Here is a 25131-nt window from a genome sequence, read left to right on the forward strand (position 1 = left end):
GCCAGTGGTACGCATGCGCCGAAGGTGGAAGGGCGAAGGGAATCGTGGCCTCAGTCTGATCGGTGGACCCGCCCCTTCGACCATCACGTCCGGTCAGGCTGGGGACTTCCGGTCGCAGCAGAGCTGAGGACTTGAGCGGTGGGGGGGACGAAAGAGACGACGTTTGCTCCAGGGGGCAAAATGGACGCCCCGGAGGAGTGTGGGGTATTTACTTAAAGGGGATGTCAGACACCCCCTCTCTTAAAGGCACCAACCCCCTAACACTCATTATATTGTGCCGACATTTATAAGGCATATGTTGCTCTCAGTTTTCTGAACATTTATTATTTTTGGTGGGCTAAGTGAAACAACTTTGATACCAGCCCCCCCCCCGGACCAAAGCCCAGAAACCCAGGTGAAGGCTGACCATGAAAATTGGTGGTGTGAAGGAGGAGGACGAGGAGGAGGATGGAGGAGGTAAGGAGAGCTGGGGGAAGTTTCCAGTCGATTGGGGTCTGCAAGTTGTTGGGAGGATGATGGTGAAGGGTGGGGGGATGATGGTGAAGGGTGGGGGGTGCCCCTCGTAGTGGCATGGCACACCCTTGGCCGCCTCTGACCAAGGTGCAACATTCCCTCAGTGCCTCTCCTCCTGTGGCAGGGAGCTCCCACATGACTGCCTCTCATGGCATGGCGCTCCCTCAATGCTGCCTCTCCCATGGCACAGCGCTCCTTCGGTGCCTCCCCCACAGCATTGTACTCCATCAGTGCCTCCCATCTCACCGCACGGTGTTCCCTCGGTGCCTCCACTCCCACGGCATGGCACTCCCTTGAGACCGGTGCTGCCATGGCACGGCGCTGCCACAGTACTGCCACTGCCAAGGCACGGCGCTCGCTCAAGACGGCTCTCTCGAGGTATGGCGTTCCCGCAGCACTGCCTCTACTACGGCATGGCACTCCTCTGCCGCCGTTGCTTACTTGGTGCCTTCATTTCCACTGCTCAATGCTCTCCCAGCATTGACACTCCCTTGATCTCGCAGTGAACATACTGTGTCTGATGTTCTTACTTACCCAGGTATCTAAAGATCACCTACCACATTTCAGGCCCGGTGTGCTGATGATCCTGTAAAATCTCCTTGCATTCCATGCTTTGATTTTAGAATTTTGCATTTCTATTTCTCAGTCTGAATCTCAGGCTTGACATTTTCCTCAGAGTTTGTTGTGTCCATATTCCATATTCCAAGCCAGTTACCCGTGCCCAGTTTAATCCTTTCGTTTCAGGCTGATTACCCAGCTGTGCTACTAACCTACTGCTTTTGGGCCTTTTATTCAGGCATGACTGACAGCTAACTCTCTGCTTTCAAGATATCAGGACTGCTCACTTGTGTCTATCAGTTCTCTTTGTATTTTGGGCAACATTCCTAACCTTAAAATATCCTTTCATTTCTGTATTAGATGTTTCTGGGGTACCTCCCAGGCTTTGCTTATTCCTTGGCAGCAACGTTTCTTCCTGTCCACACCAGGCCCAGTTTTTTTTCTGGAGGGGAGGTGTGATCTACTCCTAACTCCTGTATTCAAAGTTTCCGGCCTATTTCCCAGGCCTGGCCTACTACGAGTGCAAATCCTTTGTGTTCGACCTCTCCTTCAGGGTTTGGTAATTGTACTTATGTCTCTGGTCTGTATTTGGAGCCTAACTTTCTATCTCAGCCTTTTTCTACTAGTTGTCTGTGCGTGTCCAAATATTTTGGCTTATTAATTAGGTTTAGCTTAGAGATACAGCGCGGAAACAGGCACTTCGGCCCTCCTATTCCACGCCGACCAGCGATCACCCCGCACACGAACACTATCCTACAAACACTGGGGGTAATTTATAATTATACCAAGCCAATTAACTTACAAACTTGTACGTCTTTGGAGTGTGGGAGGAAAACGGAGATCCCGGAGAAAACCCACGCAGATCATGGGGGAACCTACAAACTCCGTACAGACAAATACCTATGGTCAGGATCGAACCCGGATCTGGTGCTATAAAGCCGCAACTCTACTACTGCGCCACCGTGTCGCCCTATTGCGCAACCTAGCTAGGCATCTATGCATCTCTGTTCTGTGGATTGGGTGTTTGGGACTATCACCCTAGTCGTGTGAGTGAAAATGTGAGTGGGTGATCTTATGGCCCATTTCTCAGGCTGCCTACTGATATTTTTCAGCCTACCTCTTGCACAATACTTATCTCTCTGAGTCCTTGTTCTATATTTTTGACCCATCTCCTAGGCCAAGCCTAGTTCTATCCCTATGTTTTGGTCCTGTTGGTGACCCCTGTGTGCTTCGGGCCTACTCTCCGCAGGCATCGGCTATCCAGACTGGGCCTACAAGCCTGACTCCAGCCCCGGGAGCCGTCAAGTCCAGCTCTGGCACTTCATCCTGGACCTACTGCGCAGGGAGGAGTTCCGGGAGGTGATCGCATGGCAGGGAGACTTCGGGGAGTTTGTCATCAAGGACCCCGACGAGGTGGCTCGCCTGTGGGGAGCGAGGAAGTGCAAGCCTCAGATGAACTACGATAAGCTCAGCAGGGCCCTCAGGTTAGATACAGAGCGAAGCTGCCTCTACACCGTCCCATCACACACTCCCAGATCACGGGTCAGCGACAGAGTGAAGCTTCCCCCACACTGTCTCATCAGGAGTGGAACTCCCTTAACATACTTTCACATAACCCCAGGTCAGGGATTACATAAAGTTTCAACCCTCACATTCACACTTGCCCCCTCATGTCCTCCGCTTCCCATTATTTTGTTTCTTCCCTGAACTCATCATCCCTCTTTTTATGTCCCTCCGCATCCCCCTCCCCCTCCCCCTCCATTTTCTCTCCACCGTCATCTCCATCTCTACCCCAGGTATTACTACAACAAGCGGATCCTTAATAAGACCAAAGGCAAGAGATTCACCTACAAGTTCAACTTCAGTACCCTGGTGATGGTCAGCCACCCCCTCCTGGGTCTTCGGGACAGTGGTAAGTTGGGGGTAATGAGGGTGGAAACTAATCCAGGGGTTCAGGGATTCATGGATAGAATACTAGATACCAGGAATTGAGTTATGTGCTGGGATCTAATCAAGGGGTTTGAGAAAGAGGGAGGCAGAGAGTGTAAAAGATAGGTGCGAGAGGGAATGATGAATGTTAAAACCTGGAAGGAAGTAAGACAAGAGGTTGATCGAGGGGGCAATGAGTGTGAACAAGGGGGAAGAGGTGAGAGAGGGGGAAGATGATGAAGTGGGGGGAAAGAGGGCTAGCATGGGGGGGACGAGAGCGAGCAAGGGGAGACAGCATTAGCCAGGGAGGAGGAAGAGGATGAGGGAGGGGGAAGAGGGCAAAGGAGGGAGGGAGGAGGGCTGAGGGAGAGGGAGGGGAAAGAGGACGAGGGTAAGCGGGCTGGCGAGGGCGTAATGATGGTGAGCAAGGGAAGAAAAAGAGAGTGAGGTGGGGAAGAGGGTGAGCGATGGAGATAAAAGCAGAACAAGGGAGGAACAAGGGAGGGTAGGAGGCCGGGCGGGATGGGAAGGGAGAGGGCGAACAAGGGGAGGAAAAGAGTGACCACGGTATGGGAAGTGGGTGAGATATAGGGGTGAGGGCAAGCTGAGGGGGTGAGGGCATGCGAGGCTGGGGAGAGGGCGAGCAGAGCGTGAGAGGGTCATTGAGAGTGGGGAGAGGGTCAGCAAGGGTGAAAAGAGGGGGAAGTGGGCAAGCGAGCAGTGGGGTGGGGAGTAAGAGAAGAAGCCGAGAGGGAGTAGTGCAAGTGAGGGTGGGCTTTGGGCATGAGTGGGCAGGGGGCAGGAGAGTGAGAGGGGTGGATGGTGAAGGGGTGGGGAAGAAAAGGGAGCAGGAGGGTGAGAGGGTTGGATGGTGGGGAAGAGTGCACAAGGGCAGAGAGAGCGTGCATGAACAGGGAGTGTGCACATGAGGCGAAAGAGAGTGGGAGAAGGGTAGGAGAGGGTGGGTAGGGGTCGAGGGTGAGAGAGTTTGGGCAGGTGGGTGAGGTGTGGCTGTGGGTGAGGGTCTGCTCTAGTTTTGTGGGATCGGGGCTCCATGCATTTCTAATTTTTAATTCATCTTTTCTTTCACCCTCCCCAGGTGCTATGGCGCCACACAGCGCCCCCCCAATTCCCTCGGCCTACCCTCTGCTTCGATCCCTTGGTCCGCTGTCTCCCGGACCCCTCCGTCCGGCCCGGGGCTCCGTGTCTGACGGCAGCGTGGGGACGCCGGGCCCTCTGGAGCCCGAGGAACCGGCCAGAGTGCTGGCCTACCCCTTCCTCTCGCCACTGCCCCTGCTGTGTCCCCAGTCCGCCAGCCCCTTCTCCACCCTGTCTCACCCAAGGCTGGGGGCAGCCTCACCCCCGGGCGGGCCACTCCACTTCACCTTCAGCCCCGAGGAGACGTTCCTCTACCTCCGATCCGGGGTCCGGGCCTACCCCCCAAGCCTCCACCGCCTGCCCAGCTCTCTGGGACATCTCCCTGCCAGGCCTCCCCCTCCACCGGAGGAGCCGACGACCAGCTTCCGGCTGCAGCCCCCGCCGCTCGGCGGCCGCAGGGTCCGGGGGACGGAGAGGCCCGTGGCTGTGGTCCAGGGAGTGCCGCCGACCCCGTGCGAGCAGCCGAGGAAGGTGGGCTCTCCTTGCCTGCCCGCCAAGCTGCGCTTCAAGATGCAGCGGATAGAGGGGAAGAGTCCCGGCAGCGACCCCAGCTTTGGCCGCTGGGCTCCCCCCACCCTGCCTGACGGTGTTGGGGCAGTCGTGAGGGGCACAGAATGATCCCGGCAGTGGACTGGGAGCGGGAGCCACCGCTGCCTAGCTAATGACTGAACTGCTGAGTTTGGAGCTGAGCTATGGAAGGAGTACATCCCTTCATCCTTCCCCCTACCCCAGACCTTTTGCTCAAACCCTCCTCCCTCCGCATCTTCTTCACCCTGCCCTCTGCCTCCCATTACCCAACCCTTACCCCACCTCATCCTCCCATTACCCTGCCCTCTCCATCTTCATGCTCCTGTTACCCCATCCTCTCATTACCCTCATCCTCTCATTACCCTCATCCTCTCATTACTCTGCCCTCTCTATCTTCATGCTCCTATTAACATTTCCACTCATTACCCTCTTTCCAAACACATCTTCCCTATCTCATCCACTTCACTACCCTCACCATGACCACTACCTTCCCTCCCACCTCTCGCTCACTCCCACCACCCAAAAACTCCTGGATCTCAACTCCAGGGGCTCGGGGTCTGTGTTAAAGTTCCTGTGAGCCTTGCCTGCACGTTGTGTGTGGTATAGAGAGCTGTGCTGTTCCTGTCAATATTCTGTGCAACGTGCTCTTTGACCCTGAGCAAAGCACCCTAGATAATTCTGCTCTTTGCCGTTTTTAAAGAGCGGATTGGCTGCTCTTTATTCGTGGCGAGAAGTTTTTAAAAATGAATATTAATACCATTTTGTGCCTGCTGAGGTGTTTCTGAATTTGAAATGTAATTTTATGATAAAACAATATCCCTGGAATGTACTCCTTGTATATATTTTTGTAGAGATTTATTGTTCAACCTAATAAGATATTAAATTAGATTTTAGCTAAACTTTAGTTGTGTCTTCTCTCCATTCTCCCCGACTCCTTCCCCCAAACTATCTTTTGCCCCTCTCACCTGTACTCCCTCCCCCATCTTACCACTTGCCCTGCCCCCTCTCCTTTCTATCCCCACCTCTCCCCCCCTCCCATTCTCCCATTCTGCTTCTTCCCCTCTGACCCCTCCTCCCACTTCCACACGCTCCTTCTCCTCACTTGCCCACGACACCCAGCCCCCACTCGCCCCTCCCCCATTTCTCAACTCTCCTTCCTTTCTCTCACCTCGCCCTGCTGTCTCTCCCCCTCTCTACACTCTTACCCCCTTTTGCACCCCCAACTTTCCTCGCTCCCCCAACTCCCCACACTCCCCCAACTCTCCTGACTCTTTCCCCCCCCTCCACCCCGGCCCCCACAATCCGCCACTGCACATCCTCCCGCCCCGCATCCCCACACAATTGGTTTCTCAGTCTGCATGCCCCACGATTATTGGATGGCCCTTTTGTTACTCGTCCTTCTGATTTTGGCCTGCATCAGCACTGTTGTTTGGAGGCCTGGAAACAAACTTCAACAATCCTTTCCACTGCTGTTCGTTGTTTGGTTCCACTCTGTCCACACTTCCTGATATTAGGAGATAGGATATTTTCCAGCTTTATTTGTCACCTGTAACCATTGATCCTTCCAGTGATCCCTCCTGCTTTTCCATCCTGCCTTCTACTCTAAAAGTCACACAATCAGACCCCTTGTTACTTTGCAATGGTGTACAACTTATTGTGATTTGTGCCGTTAATCATCTGGAGGAACACTCCAATAATCCGCTATCCTATTATTCTGAAAGCTTGAAGGGCCTGTCCAACGAGCATGCGACTGCATACGGCAAGCGCGACCAAATCGGAAGCGGGGGCCGCGCGGAGGTCAAGTGAGTGACGTGAATTTCAAGCGAAGTCCGCGGGAAGTTCGCGCATGACGTACGGCGTTGAGACACTGCGTCCGGCGTCGAGACGCTGCGTATGCCCGTCAAGGCGGTGCGTACGCCATCGATGTGGCTGCGGGCCGGCAGGCTGTCGCCGCGCGGAATGTTTGAACAGTTTTTCGGAGCCCCGCGTGATGTCGGGACCAGCTCCGCACAACTCCATACGGCCCCGGCGATCGAAGTGGGACCGGCCCCGCAAGGCCGTACAGCTCAAGCGACCACGTTAGGTCGCGCTTGCCGCATGCAGTCGCTTGATGATGCAGCATCTAGTTCTTCGTAACCCTGATTCCTGCTGCAATTACATTTGCCGTTGTTCTATTCCCCATGCTGTGCTCGCTTTTAACTCCTTAGGGCCTCCTTTACCGTATTCCCTTTAAGCACACAAGGTTCTCTAGATTACATGGTACCATCTTAAAGAGTTAATTAAATGTGTGATGGGGTCCTAATAAAAATAACATAACAATAATCAGCCCACCTACATTGTCACCACACACTGTCGGACAAGAGAGTTGAGCATATCTTCCTGCATTAGTTGCACGCATTTGGATAAGCAGATTTCAAATGCGTTATTTTACCATTTCTTCCAGTCTTCACATTTAGCAACCCCCCAGTTTGATATTCTACAAATTGCCTTGACCTTCCATTGATCCTCTCCTTCCAGCTGTTCCCATTAAAGCCCTTCCTGCAACACTAATTTACTAGATTTGTTGGGACACTAGTCTCCATCTGTTTGGTGAAATCTCCCAGGAGAGGAACTCCTTAATCCTGTATGCCAATGTTCCTTCAACATAAACTGCATTGAGATTTTTGACGAGGTGACAAAGGTCATAAATGACAGTTGGGCAGTGGATGTTTACATGTTTGTACTAAAGTCCTTCATGGTAAGCTGATCCAGAAGATTAAGGTGCATGGGATCCATGGAGACTTGGTTGTGTGAATTCCGAAACTTCCATACTCATAGAAGACAGAGGGTTGTGGTGGAAGGATGTTATGCTGGCTGGAGGTCTCTGACCAGTGCAGTTCCACAAGGGATTAAGCATTTTCACATATTTCTCCGACAGCTCACTTCCTATCGGAGGGATTAAAAGAGACAACAAAGAAAAAAGTTAGACCATTTTTAGGGTATACTTTGTTGGGGGTCCCCACAGTCAAGGGGGGGGGTGGAGACTGAAATTCCCTCAGTTTGGAGGATGACGGTCTCAATTCTTTGGGTGCATTGACCCCCTCCCAGTTCTCGGGGTTTGGGAAAGGGTCCTGCCCCAGTAAACGTCTAATCCTTGCCTGGAGTTGTCACAGTTCAGGACTTTATCTGATCTAATCTTATCCTATTAACTCGAGCTCAATCCGTTTACCTTGTGGATCAGCCGAGGGATTGTCACGAAGAGCTGAGCTACCAAAATCACAAATCTACTCTATCAACAACGTCTCGCCCAGAAACAGTCTGCATAAGACATTTCTGTGTCTAGTGGGGAAGGCTAGGCAAAGCCACTATACCTCTTTCCTTCCCATTCCCTCTCTGATTTACAGTAACGCAACGTGGAAACGGGTCCTTTGGCCTAACTTGAATGTGCATACGGTTTTATAGCTGAACGTCATATTTTCTTACTTTTGGCCCATATTCCATTAAACCTTTCCCATGTCCATACCTGTCTAAAAGCCTTTTAAATGCCTGCATTGTCCCCTTCTCTACAGCTTCCTCTGGAAGCCCATTCCATATATCCTTTCCTTTTGAATAACCTCCAGTCAATGTCCTTATTCACTTTCTTGGATCAAGGTGTCTATTTGGGGATTTCTCACTGCTGCCCGCCCCACCCCCCCCCCCCCCCCCCCCCCCCCCCCCCCCCCCCCCCCCCCCCCCCCCCCCCCCCCCCCCCCCCCCCCGCCGCCTCCAAAATGTGAGGACTTCTCATGCGTCATAGCCCAAAAAACGGTTTAGTCATCTCTCTCTTTATTCTTGTCTCTTAATTCCTTCTCACAGGAAGTGAGCTGTCTGGTATATGCAACTGGGAGAAGTGTGAAAGTGTCAAACCTCTTCAGTAGGGAGTGAATTGTTCTGTGTCTGTAAATCAGGAGAGAAGTGAGATGGTTAATATCTTCCAGTATGGAACAAGCAACTCAATGTATTAATTTTGGCCCATCCAAATTCCTTTTGATGTTAGTGGTGAGCTTCTTCTTTCTCCTGTATCAGGCCCCTCTGGGTGAAGGTGCACCTCGGGTGCTCTGGGGAAGGGACCAGGTTTTATTTGGGGTTTTTTTTCTCTCCCTCTCTCCCTCAATTTTGGGGTTGGCAGATAATGAATAGCCTATTCTGCAGGAATCGGTGTCGGCGTCCCAGCTATTCACAATATCGCTCAGTGGTTTATTTCAGGGAACAGAGTGTAACTCTTCAGTTTGCCAAAGACACAAAGACAAAGATGGGACTGTAACATGTACAAAAAGTGGTGGATACTGCCTGGTCTATCACGGGTACTGAATTCCCAACCATCAAAGGGATCTGTAGGGTGCGCTGCCTCAACAATGCAGCCAGCATCAACAAGGACCCACACAACCCTGGCCACGCTTTCAATTCACTCCTGGCATTGGGAAGTAGGTACAGGAGTCTGAAAACTGTGATGTCCATATTCAGGTTGCAGTTACTTTCCAACAAATATTAGGCGATTGAACATTTTGAACGTCAACTAAATTTTGAATTATGAATTTTCTTGGTTGCATTGTCAATTTCGGGATTTGCTTTACATTTTTGTTTTTTTTTAATTTATTTCACTTTTTTGTTTATTTATAATGTTCTTTTGAGGACTATTTACAAACCCGTTGTGCTGTTGCAAATAAGAATTTCATTGTTCCGTTTTGGTACATATGACAATTAAACATTCTTGACTCTGTGAGTAGGATGACAGGAGGCATCAATGCAATTTAAACAAGTTGAGTGAATGGTCTAAAATATAGCAGACGGAACAAAATGTGGTTACCCTCTGTGATCAGGAAATCTCAAAGTAGGCATGTTGTTTAAATGGTGGCAGACTGGAAAGGCTTAATGAACCAAGATATTGCTAGAAGCAAATGTGCTAGTGTAGGAAGCAGATAAGACAATAGACAATAGTTGCAGAAGTAGGCCATCCGGCCCTTCGAGCCAGCACCGCCATTCAATGGCTGATCATCCCCAATCAGTTACCCCGTTCCTGCCTTCTCCCCATAACCCCTTCCACTTCACAATTATGCGCCACTTTGTGTTGGTCTATCACATAAAATCCCAATAAAATACATTTACGTTTGTGGTTGTAACGTGGCAAAAATTCAAGGGGTATGAATACTTTTGCAAGCCACTGTATATGGGACCTTATCAAATGCTTTCTGAAAGTCCAGGTACACTACATCCACTGGCTCTCCCTTGTCCATTTTCCTAGTTGCATCTTCAAAAAATTAGTCTTCAAAAAGTTACATCTTCAGAAGGTTCGTCAAGCATGATTTCCCCATCATAAATGCATGCTGACTCGGACCGATCCTGTTATAGCAATCCAAATGTTCGGCTATCTCATCTTTTATAATTGACTCCAGCACCTTCCCCACCACCGATGTCAGGCTAACTGGTCTATAATTCCCTGTTTTCTCTCTCCCGCCTTTCTTAAAAAGTGGGATAACATTAGCTACCCTCCAATCCACAGGAACTGATCCTGAGTCTAATGAACATTGGAAAATTATCACCAATGCATCCATGATTTCTAGGGATGCAGACCATTAGGCCGTGGGGATTTTTCAGCCTTCAGTCCCATCAGTCTAACCAACACCATACGGAGGCAGGTACTATGTTGGTCTTCATTGTAAGATGTTTTGGACGATAAGAGCAGCAACGTCTAGAGTTATACAGGCTATTGGTGAGACCACACCTTGGACTGTTCTGTGCACTCACTAAGGTAGGATACAAATGCCACAGAGGGAGAAGAACAAAGATTCAACAGGCTGATTCCTGGGATGCTTGCATTGCTCATTGGTTCCATGAAGCTTCTGCTCAGTAGAGTTTAGAAGAATGTTCAGACAGTGCTCTGCAGGCTGAACGGAATGAGACTATTTCCTCTGGCTGTAGCTCTAGAACTAGGGAGCCACAGTTTCAGGATATACGGTTGGACATTTAGGATGGAGAGGAGCAGAAAGTTCTTCGCTCAAGGGATGGTGATCCTGCGGAATTATGTGCCACAGAAGGCGGCGACCAAGTTGCTGAATATATTGAGGTAGGAGTTTGATAGATTATTGATCACCTGAATCACAATTAATGCATTCCATTTGTCACAGCACACTGGATGACCGTCACCAGAAATGATCACCACGGGCGATCAATTTACGGCGGCATGGTGGCGTGGCGGTACAGCTTGCTGCCACACAGAGCCAGGGACCCAGGTTCCATCCTGACTACGGGTGCTGTCGGAATGGAGTTTGTACATTCTCCCCGTGACTGTGAGGGTTTTCTCCAAGATCTTCGGTTTTCTTTCACACTCCATACAGCTTTGAACGTTAATTAGCTTGGTGTAAATGTAGTGTGTGCAGGATAGTGATAGTGTGTGGGGATTGCTGGTTGGAGCGGACTTGGTGGGCCGAAGGGCCTGTTTCCGGCTGTATCTCTAAACTAAACTAAACCAACACCATCTTAAGGCACTGGGGGACAGGCTATAAATTCTGGCCTTGTGGCATGAAAGCATAACAAGAAATCGGAGAGGAGGGTGGAGTGGGGAACTGAGGTACAGAGAGATGTGAGGACTCTGCTTCACCCTCCTCACTGGACTCAGATGCATCCAGTGTAGAGGGCTTCTCTGGACAAGGATTATTGAGTGCAGAGAGTTTGGGAAGCTCCACGCACCACGAGAATCCCTCAGCTTATCCTCAAGGTAGACTGATCAAAGTACAGTTAATAGGATCAGATTGCATCAGCGTGGATAATGTCCTGCAGCTTGCCAACTCCAGCCTGGGTTATAGGACTTGTACTGGGGAGAGCCACTCCCCAAAACACCAACCAGTGGGGAAACCCCACACTGCTGATTGTTCACCACCACTTTCCCCCGCACCCCCACCCTCCCCACCGCCTCCCCACCACCCTCTTGTGACATTGGGGACTCCTCACCCCTAACTAGCTGTTGCAGTATTGCACGCCTATACTAGTGACTGTCCGTCCATCTTTCAATGCTCCCATCCTCCTCTACCTCCTCAATCTCACTGTTTTTCTCCAGTTCTCTATTCAGTGGTGTAGGCGGCTCTGATTTTGAAATAATCACTTTTACAGACTTGAGCTGATTAGATGGAGAAAATGAGGGAAAGGAGTGAGAGAGGAAGGGGTGAATTGGGGGCAGTGATAGGTGTAGTTAAGCCTGCTTGTGTGAGCTGATAATGAACAGCAATCTGCTCCTGCTGAGTTCCTCTCACACAAGGTGTGTGTGTCTCTCTCTCTCTCTCTCTCTCTCTCTCTCTCTCTCTCTCTCTCTCTCTCTCTCTCTCTCTCTCTCTCTCTCTCTCTCTCTCTCTCTCTCTCTCTCTCTCTCTCTCTCTCTCTCTCTCTCTCTCTCTCTCTCTCTCTCTCTCTCTCTCTCTCTCTCTCTCTCTCTCTCTCTCTCTCTCTCTCTCTCTCTCTCTCTCTCTCTCTCTCCCTCTCTCCTCTCTCTTTCTCTTTTCTCCCTATTTCTCCTTTTCTCTCCGTTTCTATTTCTCTTTTTCCCTCAGTTTCGAACAAATTCTTCATTTACTTAACCAGGCTCCTGGGGCAGCGATGCAGTGTGGCTGTGAAACTGAATTTGTACACTACTGGCTTCCAGGTTAGTGCTTCATCTACTTTTCCACCAGCATGGCCAATGTTTTCTGCCAGTTCTAAGGTAATTTTCTCCCTCTCTCTCTCCTCTCTCTCCATCTCTCCCTCTCTCCCTCTCTCCCTCTCTCCCTCTCTCCCTCTCTCTCTCTCTCTTCTCCTCCCTGTCTACCTCTGTGTGTCTCTCTTATTCTTCCTTTCTGGACTCGTTCTTTCTTCCTGTCTAATTTTTCTTCCTCCATTCACCCTTCATAATCTCTATCCTTCCTTTCATCTCTCATCCTCCTCTCCCTCTCGCCATCTCTCATTGACTTCTCCGATCTCTATCTCTTGATTTCTGTCCCAAACTTTCATTCCCTTCTCTCCTTCCCTCTCCTCCTCTCCATCCCTTCCATCTCTTTCCCTCTCTGTATCCTTTCTTTATCTTTCTCTTTCTATTCTTCGCTCCCTTTATCTCAGTTTTTCCACTCTTTCTGCCTTTCTCTCTCAGAATAATACCTCTCCCTGCGAGTGTGTCTTGTTTTCTCCCCATAACTTTTTTTCCAGATTTTTCCTCACTCAGCCTCTCGTTCTCCCTGCCTGTCTCATCTCTGTTCTTCTCGTAATATCATTTTCCTTTGTGGTGTGTTGTCTTTTCTTTTCTCATGCTCCGCATATCACTCTCCCCATCTCCTTCTCATTCTGTCTATACACCCTCTCACTTACATTCTCCCCATCTTTGTGTACCTTAATGATGAAAGTGTTTACAGTTGCACAGTTGCATACAGTAGAAGTGTAGAGCTGGAGGTGGTGAAAGAAATAAGGAGGTATGTGCAGGCCACTGTGGGTTATAGAGACAGTGAGGGTTGTAGGGGGCTGGAACAATTGGTGGGCATCGTAGGATCTTAAGGAGCTTACTGTAATGAGGAGGTCTCTGTAACTCCTCCAGCTCTCTCACTATCCCTATCTCAGGCTTGGTTTGCTCCCAGCAGCTTTCTGTGACTGATTTTCCCTCCTTGCACTGTTATGGATATTATTTTCATATTTCTTTGTAATGTAAAGGAGGCCATTTGGCCCATTAAGTGTCTGTCAGGTCACAGAGTGCAAACCCAACTACCGCACCACTAACCCTCCCGCCTAGCTTATTCTCCTGTGGCTGATTGTCTGCACATTAGAGTCGGCTTTTGATGGCTAATTATCCTGCCAACCTGTATACTTTGGAAAACACAAGTGAGAGAACATGCAGATTTCACACAGATGGCACCTGCAATCAGGATTGAACCTGGGTCTCTGCAGCTGTGAGAAGGTTGCATTACATGAAGTAGCTCTGTGTCCCTATCCCATGTTTGAGGCCTGCCTTCTACTCCTGTCTCTGTGAGTCCTATTTAAGGCCTATTTTCTGGCTTGGTGGTGATTCCTGTGTGCTTCGGGACTATTCTCCGCAGGCATCGCCTACCCAGACTGGGCCTACAAGCCAGACTCCAGCCCTGGGAGCCGCCAAATACAGCTTTGGCACTTCCTCCTGGACCTACTGCGCACGGAGGAGTTCCGGGAGGTGATCACGTGGCAGGGAGAATTCGGGGAGTTTGTCATCAAGGATCCCGATGAGGTGGCTCGCCTGTGGGGAGCGAGGAAGGGCAAGCCCCAGATGAACTATGATAAACTCAGCAGGGCCCTCAGGTAATGTCGTAGGCGATGTGTGCCCCAGCATCCTGTCTGACACACACTGACATTCTAACTGCCACATCCTCCCATTTACTCCTTTCTTTTTCATCCCTCCTCTCTCTCCCCTCTCCCTGTCTCTCCCACGATACTGCTCCCTCTGTCTCTCTCTCAAAACTTCTCTCCCCTCTAACTCTCACCTAGCTAATTTCTCAATTATCTTCCCTCTCTCCCTATCCCACTCCCCATCTTACCCCATCTTCCCTCATTCCCAACACGGCCTCTCTCTCTCTCTCTCTCTCCCTACTCCTCACCTCGCATCAATTGATTTCCAGCTGATTTCCTCTCTTTCTCCGTCTCTCCAAAAGTCTCCTTCCCTCCAGCCAAAAACCCTCCTCTTACTCTCTTCCTTTCTATCACCCTGTGCTTTTTTCTCTCTCTGCCTCTCTCTCCAGCCCTCCAGTTGTTCTCCCTGTGTTATTCATCACTTATCTCTCCCATCTCTGTCCACTCTTTCTTTCACTGTCCCACTCTCCCTCCTTTCAAGCTTCTTCATCCATTTTCTCCCCTTCTGCCTCATTTGCTGCCTCTATTATTTTTCTGCTCTTTCCCTCTTCCCCACCGCTTAAATTCCACATCTTCTGCAGTGACTGTCTCTCTTCTTCCATCAGCTCTCCCCAGCCATATCTCTCCTTTCCCTCCCCTCCCTTGCTGTCCTGCACTCTCCCTTCTTCCGCACTCCCCTTTTCCACCCCACCTCCCTGCTCTACACCCACAGCGTGCATTTCTCCCAATTCTGTCCCCGATACCCACCCTTTCCCCTCTCTGCCTTCTCCACTTGCCCTCTTCTCCCCTTCCTCTTTCAGCCTGATTCCCCCATCCGTTGCTTCCCTACCACTCTCCCTTAGTCACTGATTCTCCTTCACAAACGTGTGTTGTTTTTATTTCCCTCTCTGGATCTCTCTCTCCTTCTCTCCCATCTCTCACCCCAGCTTTCCCATTCCTCCCCTTGCCTGCCCACTCTCCATCCCCACTCCCTTTCTCACTCACTCTCTCCTCCCATCAGCACTCTTTCCCCTTTGATTTCCTCCTTATTCCTCCCCTCATCCCGGCATTCCATCTGCCATTTGCTTCTGATCTCACTTACTTTCCGCCATGCCCTCCCTCTGCATCCATTCTCTCCTCTCTTCGCTTCCCTCTGATTTTCCCCCTGCAATTACTTTGCCCCTTCTGTCCCCAGTATGTGACTCTGCGCCTCTCCCCCAGGTATTACTACAACAAGCGGATTTTGAATAAGACCAAGGGCAAGAGGTTTACTTATAAGTTCAACTTCAGTACACTGGTGATGTTGAAATGGCCACTATGGGACCTGCCAATATCTCCACTACTCTTGGGAATTCCTGTGGAGGTCCCTCAAGTGCTGGAACCTCGTGTTGCCCAGTCCCAGGTCAGTCAGTGCATTGCGTTACCTAAGTATTTATTGATGGAGGGAAGGGGAGGAGGGGGCTATAAGAGAGGAAGTGAAATGAGGGGTGAAGAGACGACGGGGGAAGGGAGAACTTTGAGGAGAGCACTTGGCAGCAGGGAAGAACAGACGAAAGAGAGGAGGAAGGGAAAGAGAAGGGTTTGGAAAAGGGGAAATGATATGATACGATGGAACTTATTTATCCCAGGAGGGAAATTGATCTGCCAACAGTCATAAAAACACAAAATACATGAAATATGAAACTAAAGTGACAAGTGGAAAGGATTGGGGGTGTACACAGATTGGGTAGGGAAGGGTGGAAGGAAGGGGAGTCAGTCTCAGTCTACCCCACGACAAGGGGGAGGAGTTGTACAATTTGATAGCCACAGGGATGAAGGATCTCCTCTAACGTTCTGTCCTGCATCTTGATGGAACCAGTCAGCGTCTAGGTACATCTCAGGTTGACCAGTGTGTCATGGAGGGGGTGAGCTGCATTGTCCAGGATGCTCCGCGGTTTGAGGAGCATCATCCCCGCCAATACCATCTCCCATGAATCCATCGCTGCCTCTAGGATGGAGCCAGCCTTCCTATTGGGTTTGTTAATCCCATTGGGGTCCATGGCCTTCGCCCTGTTGCCCCAGCACATGGCAGCGAAGAAGATGGCACTGGCTACCACCCATTGGCAGAACATCTGCAGCATCTTACTGCAGACGTTGAAGGAGTGGAGCCTTCTCAAAAAGTACAACCGGTTCTGCCCCTTCTTGTACAGGGCCTCAGAGTTCCTGGACCAGTCCAATTTACTGTCCAGGTACACTCCAAGGTAACTGTTCTCCCTGGTAAACTGCACATCCACACCATTGATGGAAGCAAGGGGCCACGGGCGTTGTTCTCATCCCAATTACCTCCATTAACTCCTTAGTCTTGTCGGTGTTGAGCTGCAGGTGATTCAGCCCACACTACTCAACAAAGTCGTTGACTACGCCTCTGTATTCAGCACATGAACCTGCAAGAAATGAAATAGTAGGCCTTTAGGGGAAGGTAATAGGTGTGGGAGGAGAGGGAAAGGCAAGAGAGGAGATTACATAGAGAGCAAGGGACGAGGTTCAGGGAGGAGAGGGAAGATCAGAGTAGGACCAGGGAGGATGTCATGGTGTGATAGAGGTAATCTGCACGATGCCCCTCCCTCATATTGGCTCCTCCTGACCTCAAAGCCTTGACATTATCCTCCAACCTTGCTCAGGTTCTGCACGACCCCTCCCAGGTCAGAAGGAATCAGATGGAGTGGAAAGAGAGGCCAGCCGTGGACCGGCCTTATTCAGTGACCCCAGCGAGGGGAAGATACGAGGAGATGGGCAACACACAGCCACAATGGCACAGCAGTAAGTGCTCATTACCCACGGATCGTCTCCGGGCAGGGGACGTGGGCGCTGTATGCCGCGGGAGTGAACGGCTGATTAGAATGTCATTGTGCTGTGGGAGGAGAATCTGTGGGCAGGGCACGTGTGTGACGGGGAAGAATGCCTATGGGATGAGATTCAAATAATAGGAATAATCTGTGATGGGAGCCAATGTCCATGGGCGTGGCTGTGTGAGGATTCAGTTGGCGCTGTTATCTGAGGTGGAGGCGATATTTTACTCAGATTTCACCTCATTTCTGGTGCTGATTAGAAGCGAATCTTTTGTAACGTTTTATAAGGGGGTTGCACGTAAGGTCATCGGGTCAAAGGGCGTGACACACGCAGCAGCTCAATCCTTCTGGAAGACATAGCAGCCTCCTGCACACATTAGTAACTCACGACACGCACCCCCTCCTCGTGGAACCCCCCTCGTGGCCAATTTCCGGCTTTAGAACTTTTTATCAATAACTGCCGTCGCGACATCAACCGCCTCAACTTCTCCACTCCCCTGTCTCACTCCAATCTCTCACCACAGGAACGTTCTGCCATCGACTCACTCCGCAACAACCCAGATTTGGTTATCAAACCCGCTGACAAGGGAGGTGCCATGGTAGTCTGGCGCGCCGATCTCTACAAAGCTGAGGCCACGCGCCAACTATCGGACACCTCCTCCTACTTACCCCTGGACCATGACCCCACTGACGAGCACCAGGCCACCATCTCCAGCACCATCACCAACTTCATCCACTCCAATGCCCTACCCGACCGAGCCTCCAACCTCATCGTTCCCCAGCCCCGCACAGCCCGATTCTACCTTCTCCCTAAAATCCACAAACCTGATTGTCCCGGAAGACCCATTGTCTCCGCCTGTTCGTGCCCCACCGAACTCATTTCCAAATACCTTGACTCCATCCTATCACCCTTGGTCAAATCCCTCCCTACCTATGTCCAAGACACCTCAGACACTCTCCGTCGTCTCCGCGCATTCAATTCTCTAGGCCCTCACCCCCTCATCTTCACCATGGACGTCCAATCACTATACACCTCCATCCCCCACCACGATGGTCTCACAGCCCTCCGGTTCTTCCTCGACCAGAGAAGCAACCCATACCCAGCCACTGACACTCTCCTCCGCCTAGCGGAGCTGGTCCTTACCCTCAATAACTTCGCGTTCGACTCCTCCCACTTCCTCCAAATACAAGGCGTAGCTATGGGCACACGCATGGGCCCCAGCTATGCCTGCCTATTTGTAGGTTACGTCGAGCAATCCTTGTTTAATACATACCAGGGCCCCATCCCCAACCTCTTACCTCCGCTACATCGACGACTGCTTTGGTGCCACCTCCTGCACCCGCACACAACTGACTGACTTCATCCACTTCACCACTAATTTCCATCCGGCACTGAAATACACCTGGACCATTTCCGACACTTCCCTACCATTCCTTGACCTCACTATCTCCATTGCAGGTGATAGACTTCTAACCGACATACACTATAAACCCACTGACTCCCATGGCTATCTGGACTACACTTCTTCCCACCCTGCTTCCTGTAAGGACTCCATCCCCTACTCCCAATTCCTCCGTCTACGCCGCATCTGCTCCACGGATGAGGCGTTCCACACCAGGACATCTGAAATGTCCTCACTATTCAGGGAACGGGGGTTCCCCTCCTCCACCATAAATGAGGCTCGCACCAGGGTCTCTTCCATACCCCGCAACACTGCTCTCTCTCCCCATCCCCGCACTCGCAACAAGGGCCGAGTCCCCCTAGTCCTCACCTTTCACCCCACCAGCCGTCACATACAAAAAATAATCCTCCGTCAGTTTCGCCACCTCCAACGTGACCCCACTACTCGCCACATCTTCCCATCTCCCCCCATATCTGCCTTCCGCAAAGACCGCTCCCTCCATAACTCCCTTGTCAATTCTTCCCTTCCCTCTCGGTCCACCCCCTCCCCGGGCACTTTCCTTTGCGGCCGCAGGAGATGCAACACTTGTCCCTTTGCCTCCCCCCTCGACTCCGTTCAAGGACCCAAGCAGTCGTTCCAGGTGCGACAGAGGTTTACCTGCATCTCTTCCAACCTCATCTATTGCGTCCGCTGCTCTAGATGCCAGCAGATCTATATCGGTGAGACCAAGCGGAGGTTGGGCGATCGTTTCGCCGAACACCTCCGCTCGGTCCGCAATAACCAAGCTGACCTCCCGGTGGCTCAGCACTTCAACTCCCCCTCCCACTCCGCCTCCGACCTCTCTGTCCTGGGTCTCCTCCATGGCCACAGCGAGCAGCACCGGAAATTGGAGGAACAGCACCTCATATTCCGTTTGGGGAGTCTACACCCCCGGGGCATGAACATCGAATTCTCCCAATTCTGTTAGTCCTTGCTGTCTCCTCCCCTTCCTCAGCTCCCCTACTATCTCCTCCCACCCTCCAGCCTTCTGGCTACTCCTCCTTTTCCCTTTCTTGTCCCGACCCACCCCCCCCCCCGATCAGTCTGAAGAAGGGTTTCGGCCCGAAACGTTGCCTATTTCCCTCGCTCCATAAATGCTGCTGCACCCGCTGAGTTTCTCCAGCTTTTCTGTGTAACCTTCGATTCTCCAGCATCTGCAGTTCCCTCTTAAACACGCGTACTTTCTTACCTGTTAAAAACCGCCGAAATAGTCAATTTTTGCGCTGTAAATAATTATGGAGGGTGACTGAGCACTCTGAACCAAATGCTCTCGTATCTTTGCTCTGAACCCGAGCACCAAGATGTACGCGGCTGAAGGAGCGCATCCATCGGGACTGCTCCCACTGTCCGGCTGCATTGTCACGGGCTGTGAGTCGGCAGCGCCCATACACGGGGCCGGGTGGAGAGGTGTTTGGGATCTCGCTGCCAGTGGCGGGCGAGAGTCGGAAAGAAAAGAGGATAGAGAGGGGAAACCTGGAGGGCTGTGTGTTAGGGGAGTGGCGGGCCGTTACATGCTGCTAGAATCCTGGGCAGAATGGCCTCCTCTCCAATAATCTTATGGAACATTGGTCGTGGTACTTGATGAGGCTCATTGTCTTCCTCCTGATGACTTCTCTCTGCCCTCTCCTCTCCACCAGATCTCGGCCGGACTGTCTGCCAGCCAGTTTTCCTTCACCTCCTTCCAACCTCGATACCTGGAAGAGATGTCGTCGCCCATCGGCTCCCCGTCCCGGGAGCTCCGGACTCTGCCGACCTGGTCCCTTCTCTACCCGCACCGCGGTGCGCTGTCAGCCACCGCACCGGCGCCGGTGTGAGATGCGAGTTCGGCAGGATTTGGGCAGCGTCGCCTTCACCCGATCCGTGGTACTGGAGTGGGCGCTCCCACTCTCTGGCGAACCTGCTGCTCCATTCCAGGGTTTCCCTTCATCCGCCAGGGACAGCTATCTGAAATCCCTCGTCGTTTCTGGAGGAGATCCACTTAGCTTTTTAGCTTCGCCCCGTCCCAGCTCCAGTACCCAACGATTATGTTCCGTTGTGGATTTTTATTTTTCCTCACATTTATTGCATTAATCCGATCGTAATTATCCGTGATCTTCTTCCAGCTCGGTATTTTGTTTTCCGCTTCCAATCCCAGTTTAGGGAATGGAATGGAATGCATCATTGTCACATGCGACCAGGCACAGTGAAATTATTTGCTTGTATAACCAATGTTCACAAATAACGAAATAACGGCCACCAACGACCCTGAAAAAGTTATAAAGCACGCCTGGTCCTCCTTTTGTCCCCCCCCCCCCCCCCCCCCCCCCCCCCCCCCCCCCCCCAATCGGTTCCCCCACGTGGTGTGTGGTAAATATCCCTGCTCCAAATATTGGCTCTATCATCTGTTTAAAATTAGAGCTCACTCCTTGCTAAATTACTCCACACCTAATTTTACGCACCTAGACTTCTGCCTGAATCCCTGTCTCTTGTTGACCTCAAGCATTACAGAATTATTTAACTTCTGGCTGGGCCCATGTCCAATTCCGATAACACACCCGTCTCCTTTATTCACCTCTCTGTGAGCTCAATTCCTTTAGTCCAATCATGGATTTGCACTCCATTTCAGAGTTTGCTGTCTCCAGGCTAGACTTTTCCCAATTTTCCTTCCAAGTACCCACAAGCTTTACCGTCCCATTGTCCCACACCAATCCTTTTACGGTTCTAAATCTGACTGCAAGATGCTGTTTCTATTTCCTGAGAAAAACAAGGGCAGTTGGCTAAGTCGCCAACTACAAGATTCCTGGCCGTGTCAGATATCAATCACGTCGGCTTGGGAATCCACTGGCGTTTCTCGATGGTTGGGTCTTACTTCCGGTATTCGATCAAACGCGATCAAAGGCTTCATCTTGCGAACTGCAAGAACAATCATATGGGAGATTAACAGCCTGGACGGCAAGCACAAGCCCCCCCCCCCCCCCCCCCGCCCCCCCCCCCCTCCCTTGTTTCCTTTCATGTTCCAGTGCCTTCCCTTGATTACTCTCTTCCCGCTATTTGATCATCTTGGCTGATCTATCATCTTGGTTGCACGAGTTTAGTTTAGTTTAGAGATACAGAGATACAGCGTGGAAATAGGTTCTTCGGCCCAGCGAATCCGTGCCGACCAGCGATCCCCGCACACTGGCGCTATCCCACACACACGAGCAACAAACAATTTAACCAAACCAATTAGCCTGCAAACCTGTAGTCTTTGGAGTGTGGGAGGAAACCGGAGCTCCAGGGGACATTCAAACCCGTAGAGACAGCACAGTCAGGATCGAATCTGAGTTTCTGGCGCTGTAAGTCAAAAACTCTTAAATCCATTGATACCTGTTCTGAATATCCTCAGCGATTGTAGTCTCCGCATTTTCCCGGGGAGAGAATTTCAAGGTTCGAGCCCGCGTTCCGGTGACGGAGATTCTCGTCTCTGTTTCTAATGGTTAAATCTGAAGCATTGGCCCTTGATATTGGGCACCACAGCTCTCCCCTTATTCACCGTCAAGCACCCTTTGTCCGTCTGTTACCTCCATAGATGCTGCCTAACCCTCCGAATTCCTACAGTGGTCGTTGTTTTGCGCACGTTTCCAGCATTTTCACTTTCCTGTATCCCATATAAGTATTATCCGATTCAACGCTAGAACGGTTCTGCACGGTTGAAGGACTTTCGCCTCAATTCCGTGACCCGTACATTGAGAAAAAATTGATATTTCAGGGACCAGATACAAGATAAATATCATAGAAAGAATAAACCCAAATAAAAATATCACAACTCATGGCGTGTCCCCCTAATATTAATTCCCCGTCGCTTCCTCTTCCCGCTCCTATTCGCCTACACTCTCCCGAATACCAACTTCATCTCCAACCGTGTTTATTCCTTCCCTTTCCTCCGTAGTGTAGAGAAAGCGGGGACCCTGCAGAAGGACTTGGGCAGGTTGGGAGAGTGGGCCGAGAAGTGGCAGATGGAACTTAGTGTAGCAAAGTGTGGTGTCATGCATTTTGGTAGTAGGAATAAAAGAGTAGATTATTTCTAAATGGGATGAGAATCCAGAAATCGAAGGTGCAAAGGGACTTGGGAGTGCTGGTGCAGGATTCCCAAGTAGTTAATCTCGAAGTCGTATCGGTAATAAAGAAAGTAAACTCAATGCTAACATTTATTTCAAGAGAGCGTGTAAACATGAACAGGGTTGTAATCATGAGGCTCTATAAGTAGTCGGGAGGTCACATTTGGAATATTGTGAGTATTTTTGGGCACCCTATCTGAGGAAGAATGTGCGGGTTCTGGAGAGGGTCCAGACGAGCTTTACAAGAAAGACCCCAGGAATGAATGGGTTAACCCACAGCTTCTTAAACTGGTGACTGGTTCACTCAAGGACAAATGAAATTATTTTGGGGGTGAATGAAACTAGAGGGGTGAATGAAGGGTGAATGACTTAATTCATTCATATATATATCCAAGAATAGAACGGTAGTAAGCAAAGCCCGAAAGGGTAGGATGGGGCTAAAGCCCAGTGTTTAGAATGTGGTTTTTCTAATCATTCTAATAGAATGATTTTCCGACTCCAGTGGTAATTAAACTTTTTTTTTTCACTCCTAGTTTTCATTACATATTCATCAGTCACTGAAAGTAAGCATGCAGGTACAGCAGGCAGTGAAGAAAGCAAATGGTATGTTGGCCTTCATAACAAGAGGAGTTGAGTATAGGAGCAATGAGGTCCTTCTGCAGTTATACAGGGCCCTAGTGAGACAACATCGGAAGTATTGTGTGCAGCTTTGATCTCCAAATTTGGGGAAGGACGTTCTTGCTATTGAGGGAGTGCAGCGTAGGTTCACGGGGTTAATTCCCGGGTTGGCGGGACTGTCTTATGTTGATAGAATGGAGCGGCTGGGCTTGTATACTCTGAAATTTAGAAGGATGAGAGGAAATCTTATGAAACATATAAGATTATTAAAGGTTTGGACACGCAAGACGCAGGAAACATGTTCCCGATATTGGGGCAATCCAGAACCAGGGCCACAGTTTAAGAATAAGAGGTAAGCCATTTAGAACGGAGGTGAGGAAAAACTTTTCACACAGAGGGTTGTGAATCTGTGGGATGCTCTGCCTCAGAAGGCAGTGAACGCCAATTCTCTGTATGCTTTCAAGAGAGAGTTGGATAGAGCTCTTAAAGATAGCGGAGTCAGTGGATATGGGGAAAAGGCAGGGACTGAGTACTGAGTATGGATGATCAGCCATGATCACAGTGAATGGTAGTGCTGGCTCGAAGGGCCGAATGGCCTACGCCTGCACATATTGTCTACTGTCTATTGTCTATATCTTTCGGATGTTCAAAACGTTGAATAAAATAAAGACTTAAGAAATTAGTTAATTCACGTTTTTTATATAAAATTATACACAAGGGAGAATAAGATGAAATTTACCAAAATACATAAGAAACTTTAGTCGAGGGTGAATTAAATTTGGTGATAAAGACTCAAGGGTGAATGATACTGAAATAGTTTAATAAACTCTGGGTTAACCTATGATGAGCGTTTGTCGGCACTGAGGAGGGACCTAATTGAAATATACAGAATAATGAAAGGTTTTGATATAGTCGATGCGGAGAGAATGTTTCCACTCGTGGGTGAGTCTAGGACTATAGATCATAGCCTCAGAATTAAAGCACGTTCTTTTACGAAGGAGATGAGGAGAAATAAACATTTATGTGCCTGATTTTCTAGATTATCTTGAGGTTGAGAAGTTACATTATTGATGGTTTTACAGGACGTTGGATCCTCATCCGTTAAATGTTAATGGTTACTAAAATACACAAATAATTTATTGTTTTGGGCAGTGCTGTTCTACCTGTTTACCGCTGAAGGGCTTTTTCTTAAGTTGTGTAATATTGAGTTCCTAGTTTTGATGTCTGCAAATATATCAGACATTTCCTCCATCGAAGCTGCTTTGAGTCTGACATGTTCGATTGGTTTCATTAGTTTTGTTTTAATAGTTCTCAGCCGCAGAATTTGTTTGACGTATATACTGGTCTGGTGTGGTACATTAATTTGGGTTAGCTTTAGACTTTTGTTAATCAGTTATAGTGTCATAATGTAATGTAACGGACATTCCCGTCCATTCTTTATGCCGATATCACATCACCGCCTACGTTATCCCAATTTTCAAGCATTTGGTCCGTCGCCTTTGTGCTGAATAATCGGCCTCAACACTTTTTACCGGTGGTCACAGAACTCCGATAATGTCACTGCAAGATAAGTTATTTTAGAGGAGCATCAATCCGTTCCTCAACGTTTCCACGACAGTGATATATGGCTAACATTTCAATCAGAAGGGAGTTAAGGCAGAACTCATTTGCGTTGTTTATTAATTATTTGAACAATGGAAACGATCGGATTTCTCACTGCATTCTTGAGCTGATCCCTAAACCTGGATTGTGTCACCCCATACACGAATGTATTCGTGCAGCAATTTAAATTCAGAAGCAACGTTCCAGCTTGACGGAATATATATTCTGATGTATTATAATTACTGCGATCTTTACCAGTAATGTTGTAATAAATGAAATAAAGAACATATACCATCCACAACAGTATGAAGCTGCCAGACAGAGCGAAGAGCAAAATTATTGATCTTTTTCTGCTCTCCATCTCAGGGTCATTGCGATTCTCTGTGTTAGTTTGACCCCTCAGCATTTTACGGACGCGGCTGGACACTAAAACGTGCCTGACTGTCAGAGCGTTGAACAACAAGATTAAAGCGAATGGAAGCAAAGGCGTTAAAACCGTGTCAAACCAGTCAAAGCCCACCCACCCCGGCTCATAATAATAGCTTGGCTTGT

The 25131-nt window shown here is 49.8% G+C and overlaps 2 protein-coding genes across 2 annotated transcripts; both read left to right on the top strand.

The window, feature by feature from the left end:
- The first annotated feature begins 113 nt into the window (after positions 1–113).
- LOC129708749 (ETS domain-containing transcription factor ERF-like) lies at positions 114–5585 on the top strand. The gene is made up of 4 exons (XM_055654713.1): positions 114–456; positions 2321–2555; positions 2868–2983; positions 4100–5585. Exons 1-4 carry the CDS (start codon positions 408–410, stop codon positions 4774–4776), a joined length of 1077 nt encoding a protein of 358 aa, XP_055510688.1. The 5' UTR covers positions 114–407; the 3' UTR covers positions 4777–5585.
- Positions 5586–10673: 5088 nt separating this feature from the next.
- Positions 10674–16887, top strand: LOC129708984 (ETS translocation variant 3-like protein). Its single transcript, XM_055655113.1, has 5 exons — positions 10674–10768; positions 12246–12337; positions 13719–13986; positions 15235–15441; positions 16797–16887. Exons 1-5 carry the CDS (start codon positions 10674–10676, stop codon positions 16885–16887), a joined length of 753 nt encoding a protein of 250 aa, XP_055511088.1.
- Positions 16888–25131: the final 8244 nt, after the last annotated feature.

The sequence above is a fragment of the Leucoraja erinacea genome, chromosome 24 (assembly GCF_028641065.1).
Source record: "Leucoraja erinacea ecotype New England chromosome 24, Leri_hhj_1, whole genome shotgun sequence".
NCBI classification, from domain to species: Eukaryota; Metazoa; Chordata; class Chondrichthyes; order Rajiformes; family Rajidae; genus Leucoraja; species Leucoraja erinaceus.

Coding starts and splice junctions, on each gene's coding strand:
- LOC129708984 (XM_055655113.1), top strand. CDS start 10,674: ATGGAGAGGAGCAGAAAGTTCTTCGCTCAAGGGATGGTGATCCTGCGG. Junction 12,338..13,718: donor TGTACACTACTGGCTTCCAG/GTTAGTGCTTCA, acceptor TGGCTTGGTGGT/GATTCCTGTGTGCTTCGGGA. Junction 15,442..16,796: donor CAGTGCATTGCGTTACCTAA/GTATTTATTGAT, acceptor GGCAACACACAG/CCACAATGGCACAGCAGTAA.
- LOC129708749 (XM_055654713.1), top strand. CDS start 408: ATGAAAATTGGTGGTGTGAAGGAGGAGGACGAGGAGGAGGATGGAGGA. Junction 457..2,320: donor CGAGGAGGAGGATGGAGGAG/GTAAGGAGAGCT, acceptor TACTCTCCGCAG/GCATCGGCTATCCAGACTGG. Junction 2,556..2,867: donor AAGCTCAGCAGGGCCCTCAG/GTTAGATACAGA, acceptor TCTCTACCCCAG/GTATTACTACAACAAGCGGA.